The sequence below is a fragment of the Neofelis nebulosa genome, chromosome 8, assembly GCF_028018385.1.
Source record: "Neofelis nebulosa isolate mNeoNeb1 chromosome 8, mNeoNeb1.pri, whole genome shotgun sequence".
Classification (NCBI taxonomy): domain Eukaryota; kingdom Metazoa; phylum Chordata; class Mammalia; order Carnivora; family Felidae; genus Neofelis; species Neofelis nebulosa.
In genome coordinates, this window is record NC_080789.1 from 38,515,117 (window position 1) to 38,530,839 (window position 15,723).

At 33.4% G+C, this 15,723-nt stretch overlaps 1 protein-coding gene across 1 annotated transcript in view; it reads right to left on the reverse strand.

The window, feature by feature from the left end:
• PTPRQ (protein tyrosine phosphatase receptor type Q) overlaps positions 1 to 15,723 on the reverse strand; it is a 203,310-nt gene that overhangs the window by 58,202 nt on the left and 129,385 nt on the right. The window contains exons 29-34 of the mRNA XM_058682209.1: positions 13,311 to 13,497; positions 9,810 to 10,054; positions 7,245 to 7,311; positions 3,644 to 3,802; positions 2,861 to 3,083; positions 888 to 961 (exon numbers count right to left, since the gene is read on the reverse strand). Coding sequence (XP_058538192.1) covers positions 888 to 961; positions 2,861 to 3,083; positions 3,644 to 3,802; positions 7,245 to 7,311; positions 9,810 to 10,054; positions 13,311 to 13,497 — 955 coding nt within the window. The remainder of the gene's footprint in view (positions 1 to 887; positions 962 to 2,860; positions 3,084 to 3,643; positions 3,803 to 7,244; positions 7,312 to 9,809; positions 10,055 to 13,310; positions 13,498 to 15,723) is intronic.

Here is a 15,723-nt window from a genome sequence, read left to right on the forward strand (position 1 = left end):
ATCTCAGCACTACTGACATTATGCACTAAATAATTCTTTGCTGAAGGGGCTATGCTATGCAATGTAGGATGTTCAGTAGCTTCCCTGGCCTCTGCCCACTAGATGCCAGTAGCTTGGACCCATAATTGTAACCACCAAAAGTGGCTACAGCCATTGCTACACATCCCCTGGAGAATAAAATCACTCTGGTTGAAAACTACTGATGTAAATTAAAAGTCATGAAGAGTCCATCAGTTAGTACACACAAAGAGCCTACAAGATGATAATGGTGAAGAAAGAGGAGGAGAGGAGGTGAGGGGGAGGAGGAGTGGAAGTGGAGGAGGAGGAGGAGGAGGAGGAGGAGGAGGGGAGAAGGAGGAAGAGGAGGAGGAGGAGGAGGAGGAGGAGGAGGCGGCGAATACTTGCATTTGACTAAATTGTACTTATGTTTTATTCAGTCCTGATTACATGGATATAATAGAAAACAACTCATGAAAGACTTGGTTAGAAAGAAAATAAAATTTAAAATGGCTGGTAATTTTCTAGTTTTTAGGATTATTTCAAGAAAATTTCCATAAATCGTTTTCTTTTTTATTAAGTAAAAATGTTTTACATATAAGATTGTATATTAAACAATCAAGTAAATATTTGCTTAGTATAAGGTTAGTATACATCAGCATAGAAACAATACCATATTAAAATCTATGTCCAGATTTGAATAGATGGATCATACATCACTTAAAACAATATCAAAAATGCTATTTTTTCCTTTGAAAGGCTAATTAACCTTGAAGTGAATTTATACTTGAGAACATTAGTCATGGATTAATATATTCACTGATGAATGTTACAACTGTGATTAGCATGTTGAGATTATCAGTGAAATTAAATTACAAAATATATCTTACCTAAAGTCTTAACGGGATCAGAATAATCAGAATCAGTAAATTGTCCCATAACATTGGTGGCTCTAAATTTAAATCTATGAAATAAAAAAAAAAATTAAACCAACAATTTGCATGCTATATGATTTTCTTCTATGAATAATTTAACAAATAGCAATGAAAAATACACATTTTTATTCAAAAGAAAATGTATTTACAAGATGTAAACTTAGAAATCAATTGCCATCAGAGCAATATATCCTTTCTTTATGGGAGATGAATAATTATCCTGCACACGAGAGAATGACTAAAAATTTGGTCAGACTCTTGAGCAGTCCCAGTAGCTTAATCAGATGAAGTAGATTACATCCCTCATAGATTTGTTTAGAATGAATTATTTCATGTCTGTGTGAAAGTGTATTACACAAACATACTTTATAGAGTATAATAACTTATACCTCAACTACCTTTGAAAATACCAGTGAACTAGATTTAGAATGGTCATATAGAATTTATTTTGTTCACATGTTAACAAATTAAGAAAAATGCTTCTTGGGGCGCCTGGGTGGCTCAGTCGGTTGAGCGTCCGACTTCAGCTCAGGTCACGATCTCACGGTCCGTGAGTTCGAGCCCCGCGTTGGGCTCTGGACTGATGGCTCAGAGCCTGGAGCCTGCTTCCGATTCTGTGTCTCCCTCTCTCTCTGCCCCTCCCCCGTTCATGCTCTGTCTCTCTCTGTCTCAAAAATAAATAAACGTAAAAAAAAATTTTTATAAAAAAAAAAAAAAAAAAAAAGAAAAATGCTTCTTAATGCTGTGTGCCCAGCTGTATTTTTACTTTCTATGTTTTTATGACATAAAAAAAAGAAAATGGTACATAACGGGTGGTTCTAACAAATTCAGAGACAACTGAAATTTATCTTACTTAAAAACTATAGATACCCAGGCATTTTAAAATACAAAACAAACTTATGTTAAAGTTTATGTTAAACTTAAAGTTTCACTTTACAATTTAATTTCTACTATTCTCAAATTTTTATGATTTTATTGATTATATGAAAGAGTCTGTGTTGCAAATATGCAAAATAAACAATATTTGCATATTTGCAAATATGCAAAATAAAAAAGATTACATTTTTTAGTATATTGTTTTCATAGCTGTCATATATATGATGGTTAAATTTTAGGTAATAGCCAAAGTAACTGTACTTAATAATAGATGATAGAGCATTCTGTTTGTTCGAATGCCTGACTTTTCTACTTTTCTAATGTTAACTTGACCTAGGATGTTTATAAAGAATTTAATAATGCTTTAACTAGCAGGCAAACATGAAACTAGTTTATGACAAAAAATAATATAGTCAATTTAACAGGAGCCAATGATTAATTTAACAGAGCATTTAATAAATCCAGAATATCAGAAGTGGTTTTTAATACATTAGATTATTATGATCTGCAAAATGATAGATATTAAAGTGATTAAAGATATTAGTGATTAAAGGATTTTAATCACTAATTCAGAGTTTTGATAATACAAAGAGGAGAAATTATTGTTATGACTCCAATAAACTGAAGCTGTCATCAAATGAAAGACTAGGATGGCATTTCTAAAAACCATATATTAGCATGTATTGCAAAATAATGGGTGAAAAGCACAAAATATTATGTTAGTCACATTATCCTCTACAGAAAGAATTAAATTCTCCTACCCATGTTCTCCAATACATGTTTTTCATATTGTCCTTCTGTCACTTACCATATCAACTCATAATTACTCTGAAGCATGCCTACTTTCCCTACAGAACTGTACATTTATGGAATGTAAGGACAATATCTTACCATGTTGATTTTTACCATGTTGATCTTTACCATGTGTTAGGTCATGATACATTATGGATGCCCAGTGCTTACTAGAAAGATCAAAGGACGGGCAGATGGATGAATGAAAGATGTTAATTAGCTTGCTATCATTATGCATAGTCAGCACCAACTATACTTACAAGTATTGCTTTTTTGGTTTCAAAGGTCCATTGCAAATTCTGTCTTCATTGCCAGGAATCATGCATGCATTATCAGCACCTATGATGTAGATTTCTTCATTGCCACTGAATTTTGTCTTTGCTTCTGTACATGGGGGGTTAGGAAAGCCTTCATTTGTAAAGTATGGCCTTGGTTTATTAAAATATGCATCATACCACTTTGTTACATTTCCATCATGCTGAGCTATTTTCAGGAAGAAAGGATAATAATTATAAGTAACAGATGAATGTATTTTGACATTTCTGAAGAACGTTTCTATAATTACATGAGGAAAATCTGGATGCAACATCTGTCACTCTATGAACCACCAGGGATAATTCAGCTGATCTACCTACATAAACAGGAAATCCTATCTTTCCCCATCACAAATGAATCTATAGGCTTGCTGTGGAGGATGACTTCTCAGGTACAGAAAAGAACATCTCTCAGTAAAGGGTAACTCTTCTGTTCATACCTCCAAAGAAGCTATCAAGACTCCATCTTGCCAAATTCAAACAATCCTATCAGTATATGGAAAAAGTAAATCACATATTGTAACTATGCCTTTTCTTATCTTGTTCAAGTACTTTACGCATAAATTAATGGTTAGTATAACTAATGATAATATTAGCAATCTGTTAAGCTCAACAGTTGTGTGGTAATTGGTAGTCAACCTAATATTACTAATTTTGAACTGAAATTTCTTTAGCATTCAACAATTCATACTCCAAAATTTAATGAGACAGATTGACAGTTAATGATACCTCCTGCTTCTGTTACAAGCACTTGCACATTTTTGATAGGTCCATGATCATCATTGTAGTAACATATTGGCATTCTGATTGTAATTGTTGTTGAAGTCACAAGCAATTTTCCTGTGGCATCATAAATAGGGGTTGGTTTGGTTTTCGGTCGTGCTGGAGCTTTAAACAAAGAAGAAATATCACTGCAATTGATTTTTTGTTTCTGAAGAGGAGAAAAAAATTTAAATTCTCATTTCATGCAGGTGATTTACAGATAAAATGATGACAAACACAAATAACAAATGAAACAGAGTTTTGTTTGAATACAACAGATGTTTAGCAATTATTTTCTCCTGATGGTTTAATGATATACTTCAGACTTGCTTGAGATAATGGGACTCGGGTGTGACTTTCAGGAATCTGACTCCTCTTCACATATTAACAAAAATTCAAATTATATATGCTCTCAATCATGTCATTTTTATAATTGGATTAAATCATACTAATATTTTAGTGGGCTCTTCTTTTATTTCCTTTAGCTGATTCATCAATTTCTATTCTAGTCATACCAGCATCTCTCCCAGGTTATCTACGCCAAACATATGGCTGATATCCTCCCATATTTTTCTCCATGTTCACATAACCATATAAAATACATAAAGCCATAGATAATGGATTCTTTATTATATATTATGTATTCTATATTATGTATTATAATCACTCCACATGTTGCTTTTTTCACTTAAATATGTCTTATATAAGTCTTCTCAAGTCACCAAGTATGGAGCTAACTCATTCTTTTTAATGACTATGTTGCATATCATACTGTGACAACATCATATTTATTCAATCATTTATCTAATAACGGGAATTCACTTTTCCTTCAGGTTTTGAACATTGACCAGACTTATATTTAGCCTTATTTACTGATCCTTTTATTTCCATGGAATAGATTTCCAAGAATAGAATTTCTGGAACACAAGATATGAATATTTCTAACTTTAAAAGATATTGCCAGAATAATTCCCAAAAGTGCCATGATAATTTATACTTTATCACCAATGCATACAAATATCTCCCGAATCAGTATTTGTAGGAGCACTTCTTGTTTCATTTCATCTCATAGCTATATGTGTATACCAGCTGTTTGAGCACAGCAAGTTGCTTATTCAAACTTCAATTTCCATATTTATTAATTTTTAAAGCCTCTAAATTATGCCATAAAATTGGCAATATCATTTCCATTTTATTAATGAGGAAATTACCTTATGTCACATGGCTATAAAAGGTAAATATCAAGATTTGAATCAAATCTTTTTGGCTTGATCCTTTACCTCACTCCTCTTAGATATAAAGACTATTATAATATTAGATGTGTAAGAAGTTTATTGGAGGAAATATCCATGGAGAATCAAGGAACAGTAAACAGGAGTAGATGGCAAGGGCCTTTAGACCACAGATCACAGGTCTAGTACCTGCGTATGAGAAGAAGAAATGAAGGGTTCAGCAGCAAGAGCCTCAGGTTTTGGGGTGAGAAACTCTCAGCCAGGCTACTGGGGAGTCCCTAAGAAAAGGTTTCTAGTTAAAGGAATCTGGCATTCGACATGACTATCCAACTTGATGTTATTTGTCAAATGCAAATTCAATGAGACTACTATTTTTTTAACTTTATTTAAATCCAAGTTAGTTAACATATAGTATAATAGTAGTTGCAGGAGTAGAAGTTAGTGATTCATCACTTACATATAACACCCAGTGCTCATTCCAACAAGTGGAGACTGTTATTATTTCATCATTTCATGTCACCGCTACCAACCATGCATATTACTAGGAAAAAATATTTCTCTAGCTCCCCACCATGGCCACCAGTACTCACATATTTTCTTTAGACAACTGATCATGAGTCTATCTGTTCTAAGGAGTGGAAAGTCAGAACTAATCATCCTCACCCCGGGATGAACAAAGCAACAGAGAGAGGAAGTTCTGCTAAAGAATTAATATAATGAGCCTATTGTTACCTGCATACTTACCCGTCTGCTACTGAATAACAAAAAGAAACTAAGATTGTATGACATACTTCTTTTATGAAGTCGTTTTGTAAAATAGCCGAGGTTTTTGAAGACTCTATGTATTAGTACATTCCAAGTATGTAGTATGTCATTAAAAGCAAATCTTAATACTTTTAAATAATATTACAATTATATAAACTACCATTGATTAAAAGATAAAATTTATCAGCTTCATCTTATAGTGAATATTTCTTATTCTTAATAGAACTAGTTTCCAGGAACTGTCCTAAGGGTTTTTCAAAGATTATCTCTTTTAATCTTCACAACGATTTGTGAGGTAGGCCCCAGCATTATCTGCATTTGACAGGCTTGTAGAGGTTAAGACACTTGCCTTAAGTGAAGCAGATATCAAGTGGCCAATCGAGGATTCAGTCTCAGCAGTTCGACCCTAGACTCAGTCTAGCGCTAGAACATTTAATCACTGTGCTCTGGTGTCCTTACCAAAGACTAAGAAAAGTTACTTTTTGCTTCAGAAAGAGAAGCATTCTACTAAAGGTCCATACACTTCAGTTTTTATCTCTCTACAGGTGTTATTACAGATGCTTTGAGAGATGGCATATTTGCACATATGTTTTCAGTCTGGAAGAGAAAGTATCCTGAATGCCTGAATAGCTCTAAAATCCTCTTAACAATCTTTTTTGGCTTTCATGGATTGATTTGTGTGGTGCAGGGAGCCTCCAAATTTTATATTTTCTATAAACAATACCTGTCATAGTAATGAATTGATAGATTTACTTTATAGTCAGAACCATAAAGTTCAATATATGGTAGTTCAGTAAACGCCATTTGATCAACTGAAAATAATTTTACTTTCAAGATAAAGATCAGTCAAGGAATTTAATTAAAACTAGTCAAAGTCTAGTTATGGGTAATTGAACAATGAATTTTCAATAATATTAAGAACATAAACTAACAGAGTATAAAATTTGCCTCAGAAAACATCAAATTTAGAGGGAAAGAAATATAAGATGAATAGCAGGTGGGCACTCTCTTTATTTAAGGTGATAATTTGCATTATTATTTATACATTTTAGGTATAGCTTTAATAAGCAGTGTTTATTACTTAATGTATTCTTATTACTGCATATGCATCATTTACTTAATTTTTAATGTTTATTTATTTATAGTGTGGAGCCTGACACAGGGCTTGATACCACAAACTGTGAGATTGTGACCTGAGCTGAAATCAAGAGTCAGATGCTTAATGGACTGAGCCACCCAGGCACCCACATGTGCATCATTTAAAAGCTTGACTACATTCTTAACACTAATTACAGAATTTAATTATAATTACCATAAGAGACTCTTAAATACAGAGAACAAACTGAGGGCTGCTGGCAAGGTGTTGGGTGGAGGGATGGGCTAAATGGGGGATGGGCATTAGGGAGGGCACTTGTTGGGATGAGCATTGAGTGTTCTGTAAGTGATGAATCACTAAATTCTATTCCTGGATTCATTATTACATTATATGTTAACTAACTTGGATTTAAACTTAAAAAATTATTTTTTAAAAAGAGAACAGTATTTCACAGGAAGACAGCTCATGTATGTACCTTTAATGTCCATGGTTATTCTCATCTGAACATTTGGCCCTGCACCAGCGCTATTGATCGCATAAACCTAAGGGAGAGAACCATCTTGTTACTACTTTTATTATTGTCATATGTAATTTTAAAATGTTTCCATTTTCAAAAACAACTGCATATAGTCTATTAATTATACTTTTCTTGTACTTACTCAAATGAATACAATATGTATAGGAAGAATGTTAATAATAAAGTAGTTCTTAAAACTGATTTTACAGTACTAAGTCCTGGAAACAGAGGCTGAGTGACCTAAACAGCCCTGTCCTAGTGACCAGGAAAGGATGTGGCTTCAATGTGAACCTGTAGGAGGAATAGACACAGAAAAGCCACTATGTCTATACTCCTTCATCTACTCTAACATCTGCTCCTCTCTCTGTAGCTAGGTAACTCTGGCTTCCTTTAAATCCATATTCAAGACCCTCTTTTTTTTCCCTTCTCTGAGATGAAATCCTATTCCTTCAACCTTCTTGTTTTCCTGTATTAAATCATCCCTCTGAAAGTTGGCCTTTATGCCCTTCTTCACCCCTGCCCCAAAGTGTCCGACGCTGTAACCTGCATAATGTAGCATATACACATAAAACATTCTTGTTTGTATAGACAGAGGGTGATTCACACAAATGTGAATCCTTTCAATTAACTTTATTCTTAGGACGCTGTAGATACAGAATTTTCTTTTATTCACTTTATTTTTCTCTATAAAACAAAGACTCTATTCTTGCCCAAGTTCACTGAAAAACACAATTCAGAATATAATATGTTTATTGGAACTTATTAACTTGTTTTCTAAGTTAGTGTCCCCCTTCTACACTAGAGATACTTTGGGAATGTTTTTATTGAATTAAAACCATAATAATGTATACGATGCGGTAGATATGACAAATAAGCCAAGCCTAGACAATGTGGTTAAAAAATATCTAAAGGAGACCTTTATCGAAGTTGTAAATTTAAGAAAAGAAGTATTAAAAATGAAAAGTGATATTATGGTGCACATCATTATTTTTGCTTCTTTATGGCGTAACCCAACATTCAAGTGAGATACTAAATGAAAAGTTGGGCAACACTACTCAAATTGCATTGTACAAAGAAGTCATTTGTAAACCTGTTGAATGAAGAGATGCAGGTTTGATTCACTAGGTCGAGACAGAGGTGTACATTATACATTTCTAATAAATTCCTAGGAGTTGAGGATGCTATAAATTGCATTTTCTGAACAGAGAATTTTTTATTGCTCTTTAAATTATGAATTAATTGTACTTTGTTTCATTTCAATTTTTTTCTCTTATTCACAAAAGGCAAAACTGATGGAGCACTTGCTACTTCCCATAACTATAAATTTAATCCTTACCAAAGCCCTATAAAGAAGTCATCATTCCTATTACTGCTTTTTTCTTTCTTTCTTTTTTTGTTTCAAGTTTTTATTTAAATTCCAGTTAGTTAACACATAGTGTAATATTAGTTTCAAGAGTAGAATTTACTGTTTTCTTTCTTTCTTTCTTTCTTTCTTTCTTTCTTTCTTTCTTTCTTTCTTTCTTTCTTTCTGTCTGTCTGTCTGTCTGTCTTTCTGTCTTTCTGTCTTTCTTTTTTTAGGTAAGAAAACTGAGATACAGAGTTGAAGCAACTGCCCAGAAACAAACCGCAGAATCAGGATATGAACCCAGATCAGTTCATTCTCTTAACCACCCTTCCTCTAACAGATCTTTCACAGTAGTGGTTCATTTAATGGAATATACAACAAGAACCCTAGCAGCACAGTGAGTGAAGGAAGAAATGAAGATATGCAGATATATAGATACAATATATACAGAGAAAAACATACATATGAATATAAATTATTAATAACAGTATTCTGATGATTACACAATAATCATAAACAAGTGGTAGGAAAAGTAGTTTGCTAAGCTACCTGAAGGTTTAGCGTGAACACTATTTTTATTAAAAGATGATATTCAGAACCATATAATTCTATTTGAAAATTTCAAGAGATGCCACAAAAATACATTTTTGAAATAAATTATGTGTATGTGTCTGTTTGTATGTATATAAACATACACCTATATATTCTAAAATGGATAATTTAGAATTAGGATGTAAAATAGCTTTAGTAATTGTTACATGAAATGCACATGAATTTCAAACATGTAGTTACATCTGCCCTTTGCCTTTGAAATTTGCTTTTCTGTTTTCCATTTATAAGCACACATTAACAGCTTCCTTTAGGTAGAATTATCTCTTTGCATATCACTGCTCTCTCACTTTTAACATGCCTTTTCTTTCTCCTTTATTTCTGGATTTCTACTATTGTTGTAGAAACTTTTTTGTTATCTACATGTTTTCACAGTACTTGCTGTATTATAATAGGAAATAAGCAATTTCATTTCTCTGCATATTATTTTCTGTTGGCATGTCTCACACAATCCTACAACAAGATACGAAGAAATCTAGTGTATACAATAAGCTTCAGTATTTTTGAATGGTGAGTTTGTAAACTGACTTTGTAAAATAGGTAAATGATTAAAAGCCATGAATGCTTACACTGATATTGTATGTATGTCCACCTTTTAGTCCTTCTAACATTGCAATGACAGATGTGTCAGTTTTCTGGATAATACTGAGGTTGTGAATCTGGACAGCAGTAGGATCATCTTCCCGGTAAACCAAAGCTTGGTATACTTGGATATTTCCATTGGGTTGAGAAGGAGGAAGAAATGTTAACTGAAATTTTGTAACTTCGTCTGGTATCTTCCAAAATGTCATATTGTTAGGTGGATCGTTGGGGACTAAAATAAAATATTAAGCAGTTAAGTTTTTAAAATTGTGCCCCTCTTTTTAATCTACATATACAAATTATTTGCTTAGATTTCTCTTTATAAACTATGTTACACAAACTTTTAAAACTATATATATTATGGAAACAAGCAAAATGGCTGATACACAGCAGAATCATCAACATCTATAGGTCACAGGAATCATAATGGTGATCCAGTTAGTTGGGTCATGTATTTATTTTGACTTTTACATGTATTTATTTTTATATAGAAGGCATTTATATGACTTTTTGTACCTCTTATTTAAATATAACATAGACTCACAGGAAGTTGCAAAAAATGGGACATATAGTCCCCTGGAACATTCCCCCAGCTTTTTCCAGTGGTGACAACTTACCTAACTGTAGTTTAATATCAAACCTGGATATTGGCATTGGTACAGGACTCTTAATTAGACTACAGATCATATTCAGATTTCACCATTTTTTCATGCTTTCATAAATGTGTGTGCAGTTCTATGCAATTTCATTCCATGTACACATTCCTGCAATCATCACCAGAAATAAGGTACAGAACTATTCCAGCACCATAAAGAAACTTCCCCCTGGTCTCCCTTGTATTTACACTCCATGCATCCCCACAACACTAACCATTGTCCTCCAGGGTTCTGTCCTTTTAAGAAAAATAACAGAATAATGATTGAGGTCCATCAAAGTTGTTGTATGTATCAATGGTTCACTCTTTTTTTTTAATTTTTATTTTTTTATTACTGAGTAGTGTTTCATTTTGTGGATACATCAAAGTTTATTTAATCACAGAAAAACATTTGGGTTGTTTCCAGTTTTTGTTATTACTAATAAACCTGCTATTAACATTCATTTACAGGTGTTTGTGTGAGCATACATTTTTAATTCTCTGTGATAACTGCCCAAGAGTATGATTGCTAGGAAATGTGCTCTAAGTACATGTTTGGTTTTATAAAAAGTGGCCAAACTATTTTTCAGTGTGGCTGTACCCTCTTTCATTCCCAGTCGCAATGAAGGGGAGAACCAGTCTCTTCGCATCTTTGCCAGAATTTGGCACCATCACCCTTTTTTATTTTTATTTTTTTTTTAATTTTTAAATGTGTTATTTATTTTTGAGACAGGAAGAGACAGAGCATGAACAGGGGAGGGTCAGAGAGAGAGAGACACAGAATCTGAAGCAGGCTCCCAGGCTCTGAGGTGTCAGCACAGAGCCCGACGTGGGGCTCGAACCCACCACTGTGAGATCATGACCTGAGCCGAAGTCGGACGCTCAACCCACTGAGCCACCCAGGTGCCCCATCCATCACCCTTTTTTAAATTACTATTTTATCTGTTGTAGTAGATGCACAGTGATAGCTCATTGTGGTCCTAATTTGCATTTCCTTAATAGCTAGTGGTGTTGAAAATCTATCTTATCGTGAGTTTAGTTGCCCACTCTATCTCCTTTGTTGTGAAATGTCTCTTCATGTCTTTTGCCAATTTATAATTGGACCTCTTTTAAGTGTTGAGTTTTGAGAGTTCTTTATATATTTTAGATATTCCATTTTATTTGTGATAAAAATTAGCCTAACATATAGCAGCTAAGTATCAGTAAACTATCATGAAAGAAAATGATACACGTGAAGATAAAATTAACTTATGAATAAAGTAATTAGTTCTTGCTGCATAATTAGTGTGCTTTATACAAGTGACTGATTGCATGAATTATCTACTTTGACCAAATTGAAATGGACATATCTTCCACACTAAGTGAAGGAATTCCTATGAAGAAGGCTGTTAATACTTGACTGTCAATAGTTCAGATGCTTAAGCTTTATTATCTTTATTTATTACTTATCATCTGGCAAATATCTCTATAGATAGTGCCCTGTAGCAGGCAAAAAAACAAGCAAATACATAACAGTGAGGAAAAAAAGAGAAACAAATAAACATGTTATAGTGCCAAATATCACACTTTAAGTGGAAAAATGCATAACTAAAGTAAAAATTAAATCGGCTCAAGACTTATTTTCACATTTGCTTGTATACATTTATATGATATAAAAATATTTTAATAAGAGACTTCTCTAAAAATCAGATCAGTTTTAAGGTTGGATAAGTGAAATAATTCTCTGAATGTTGGAAAGAATTTCTTATTCTCCAAATATCCTTTATTTTACACCTCAAATTCTACTCTTAGAGGTTTAGTAGTAATTTATTAAACTACAAAATTTTTGGGAGAGGTAGCACATTAAGATCTGACAATCAGTGCTTTATGGTATGAGTGGGAATAAATTCAGCAACATCTTTTCTCACAGGTAGGATGAGGGAGAAGTGCAAAAGTATCATAAAAAATAGATATCTGGAATATATGTGGCAGCAAAATGGAAACATGAAATTTTAGGTGCTGAGGATAAGATGTTATCTTTTAACATAGAACCATAATTTTATAGACAATAGAGTATATAACACAATGAAAAGACTAGCTAAAAAACATTTTTTACCTCCTATACTTACCTTATAGATAGCAACAAAAAAACTATAGCAACACATCCCTTCATGTGCTCTTTCCAAAGATATATCTGGTGGCAAAGAACATCAGGAGTCTGAAGGAGGACAGGGCAAGCAAGTTCTGGGAAGCTGACTTTCCACACTTAATTCCTATTGGTTATAATCTTATTCATTCAGACCCTGTTTGGAGGAACTTGAGGAAATCTGTATGATCTGTATGGATTCTGACATTTATTAAATAGGTTATATAATAAAACATGTCATTTGATTAGGTTAAGAAAACAGATATGGTAAGCATGACCTGGATTCTAATTTTGAATTCCAGACACATAATGATAGAGTATTATCACTTTCATGTGCATTTAAGTCATGGACAGAAATAATTAACGGACAGAATTTTACATGAGGCATTAGTGGCCATAGACTGCTGGAAAATAGGCAAGGTAACTCAATTTCTGAAATATTTAGTGTTTAAATAAGTATAAAAAGTAGAATTCAGTACATTATCATGAGCTAATTTGTTTGTATTTCCAAGAACTGATTATTCTCCACAACTCCACTATGCCTAAAAAACGTAAACAGAAAACTTCACTTTTGTCAATTACAGTGGATCACTCAATTTTATATTTTGTATTTCATACACTTTAAAAATTTCTTGTGACACGTATCCTTTTTTAGGGGGTGGTGTGAGAAACTCTAAGAAACACATTTAAATCTGTCCATTTTTAGCAATGATGGAAAACATGCCTCACCTGATTCTAAAGTAGTAACAATCACTTCAGCACTTGACTTTCCTTCTACATATGCAGCACTTATGTTTCCAGTGAATGCTGTGATTACCACAGAATACCTTGTGAATATTTTCAAATCTTTAATTTCTATGGTCTTATTTTCTTCATTTGATTTGATGAAGGAAATATTAAATTCATCACTGTCTACCTATAGGAAAAAATAGCTAGTAATTAAAGGAAGCAGCACCTAAGATCCAAATCACCAAACATAATAATAAAAGCTACATGTGGTATATTTATCTAGCCAAGATTTAAATTATTTTTTCTGGGAAAAATTTAAATTTTTGTCCTGGGAAATCTAAAATACTACTTTAACAGTTTCCTTATAAGCAATTATTTCAACAATTGAAAGTAGAAGGAAAAAAAATCAACCAACCACAAGTAATCAACCCCTCCAGTGAACGAGTAAGTATCATCTTGTGTCAATGAAACTCCACTTTCTACTTTAATGTCTTATAGGAGAAAGAATATAGGCTTTGATAATCAACCATTAAGGGTTTAAATTCCAATTTGGTCACATAATAGTTCCTGTAGCATTTGACAAGTCACTTATGTTGTCTGTGTCTTACTTTCTCTGTATGTAAAATTGGAGTACTAACATCTATTTAAACTGTTTTGTTGAGGTTTAGAAAAATAGATCTGAAGTAGCTGGCGCAGAGATTTTGATATTTCTTTTGACCATGACCTACAAAAAGGAAACACAGGGGTACCTGGGTGGCTCAGGCGGTTAAGCATTCGACTTCAGCTCAGGACATGACCTCCCAGTTTGTGGGTTCGAGTCCCGTGTTGGGCTCTGTGCTGACAGCTCAGAGCCTAGAACCTGCTTCAGATTCTGTGTACACATACACACTTCTTTATCACTTAAAAAATTTTGAGAAATACAACTTCTTTCTGAAATGCACTTTGATATTTTCTGCTCTTTTAAATTTTATTCCAGTTCATTTAAGAAATTTTAGTCATGATGGCAGTTTGAAAAATTCCCATCTAGGACTATGCATGGCACTGGATAAGGACTCAATTAATTGCGGATGTTATAATTATTAGATGTGCAAAAATGAGCACCCTTAGGAGTATTAAATATAGTTGTATAGCGTGCTCAAACATACTATGTCTTTGATGGAGAGTCTGGCCTAGTCACTGCAGGGATTAAACATAGCTAAAATTTTTAGCATTAAAAAGAAGGGCCTTTCAGGGGTGCCTGGGTGGCTCAGTCAGTTAAGTGTCCGAGTTGGGCTCAGGTCATGATCTCACAGTTTGTGAGTTTGAGCCCTGCATTGGGCTCTGTGCTGACAGCTCAGAGCCCGGAGTCTGCTTCAGATTCTGTGTCTCCCTCTCTCTCTGCTCCTCCCCCACTCATGCTCTGTCTCTCTCTGTCTCTCTCTGTCTCTCAAAAATAAATAAATGTTAAAAATTTTTTTAAAAAGGGCCTTTCCTGAAATGAACATCAGAAAATTTGAAATCCTATAATATGTCCTACTCTCAGGTATCTTAATTGAAGCACTTAAAACCAGACTGTACACACTGTTCCCATTACTAGGTTCATTTTCAACTTGACCCTCCTTTGTAACTTTGAAAGGTTTTTGTTCAAAAGATTCTTCAAATGCTCTTTTCTAAGAGATTTTTAACTTAAAGAAGATGTTACTATGAGGGATGTAGAAAAAGGCTAATAAATAATATGTGTATTGCAAAGTCAAATAGATTGTTCCCACCTCAGACAGAGATTTGAAGTAAGATGCCTCACATCTCTAAAGTGGCAGAAAACAAGTCAGCATAGCAATACCATTGATCAAGTGCATGTACTCACTGGTAGAAAGTGTGTATGATTTAGTTAGCTGTCAATATTTAAACATCACATAAAAATCTTTCCTTAAGACTAGGCTTATATTCATGCTGGGTAACAATTATCTAGAGATGACTTATAGTTGACTTCTGTAATGGAACGTAAGTGTCCAATTCATCACTACCTCATCCAGTTGGCTTCATTTTGACTGCTCATTTACGTTGCTTGACTGACCACTATACCTATCTGAACTCTGATTTTATAGAGTTTAGGTGAATTTCTCAAGATTCCATAGTTATTTAGTAGCTGAGATAGGATTTCCTTCCAAGTCTTTCAAGAATGCAGAACTCTCTACTACTACACCGGGCTTGATCATATAAAAGTAAAATTACACTATTCCAATGTCTTCCATTAAAACAGTGGATAACAATATTGAGGTAAAAATATGACATAATATGATTGTGATCTACTGTATCTTAAAAAGATACAGATACAACTTAAAAAGATACAGATACATATCTACTCTATCTTAAATTCACTATCTTTCTTCACTAAACCTACCCTTTGTCATTGTTAATCATTACTTATCCACTT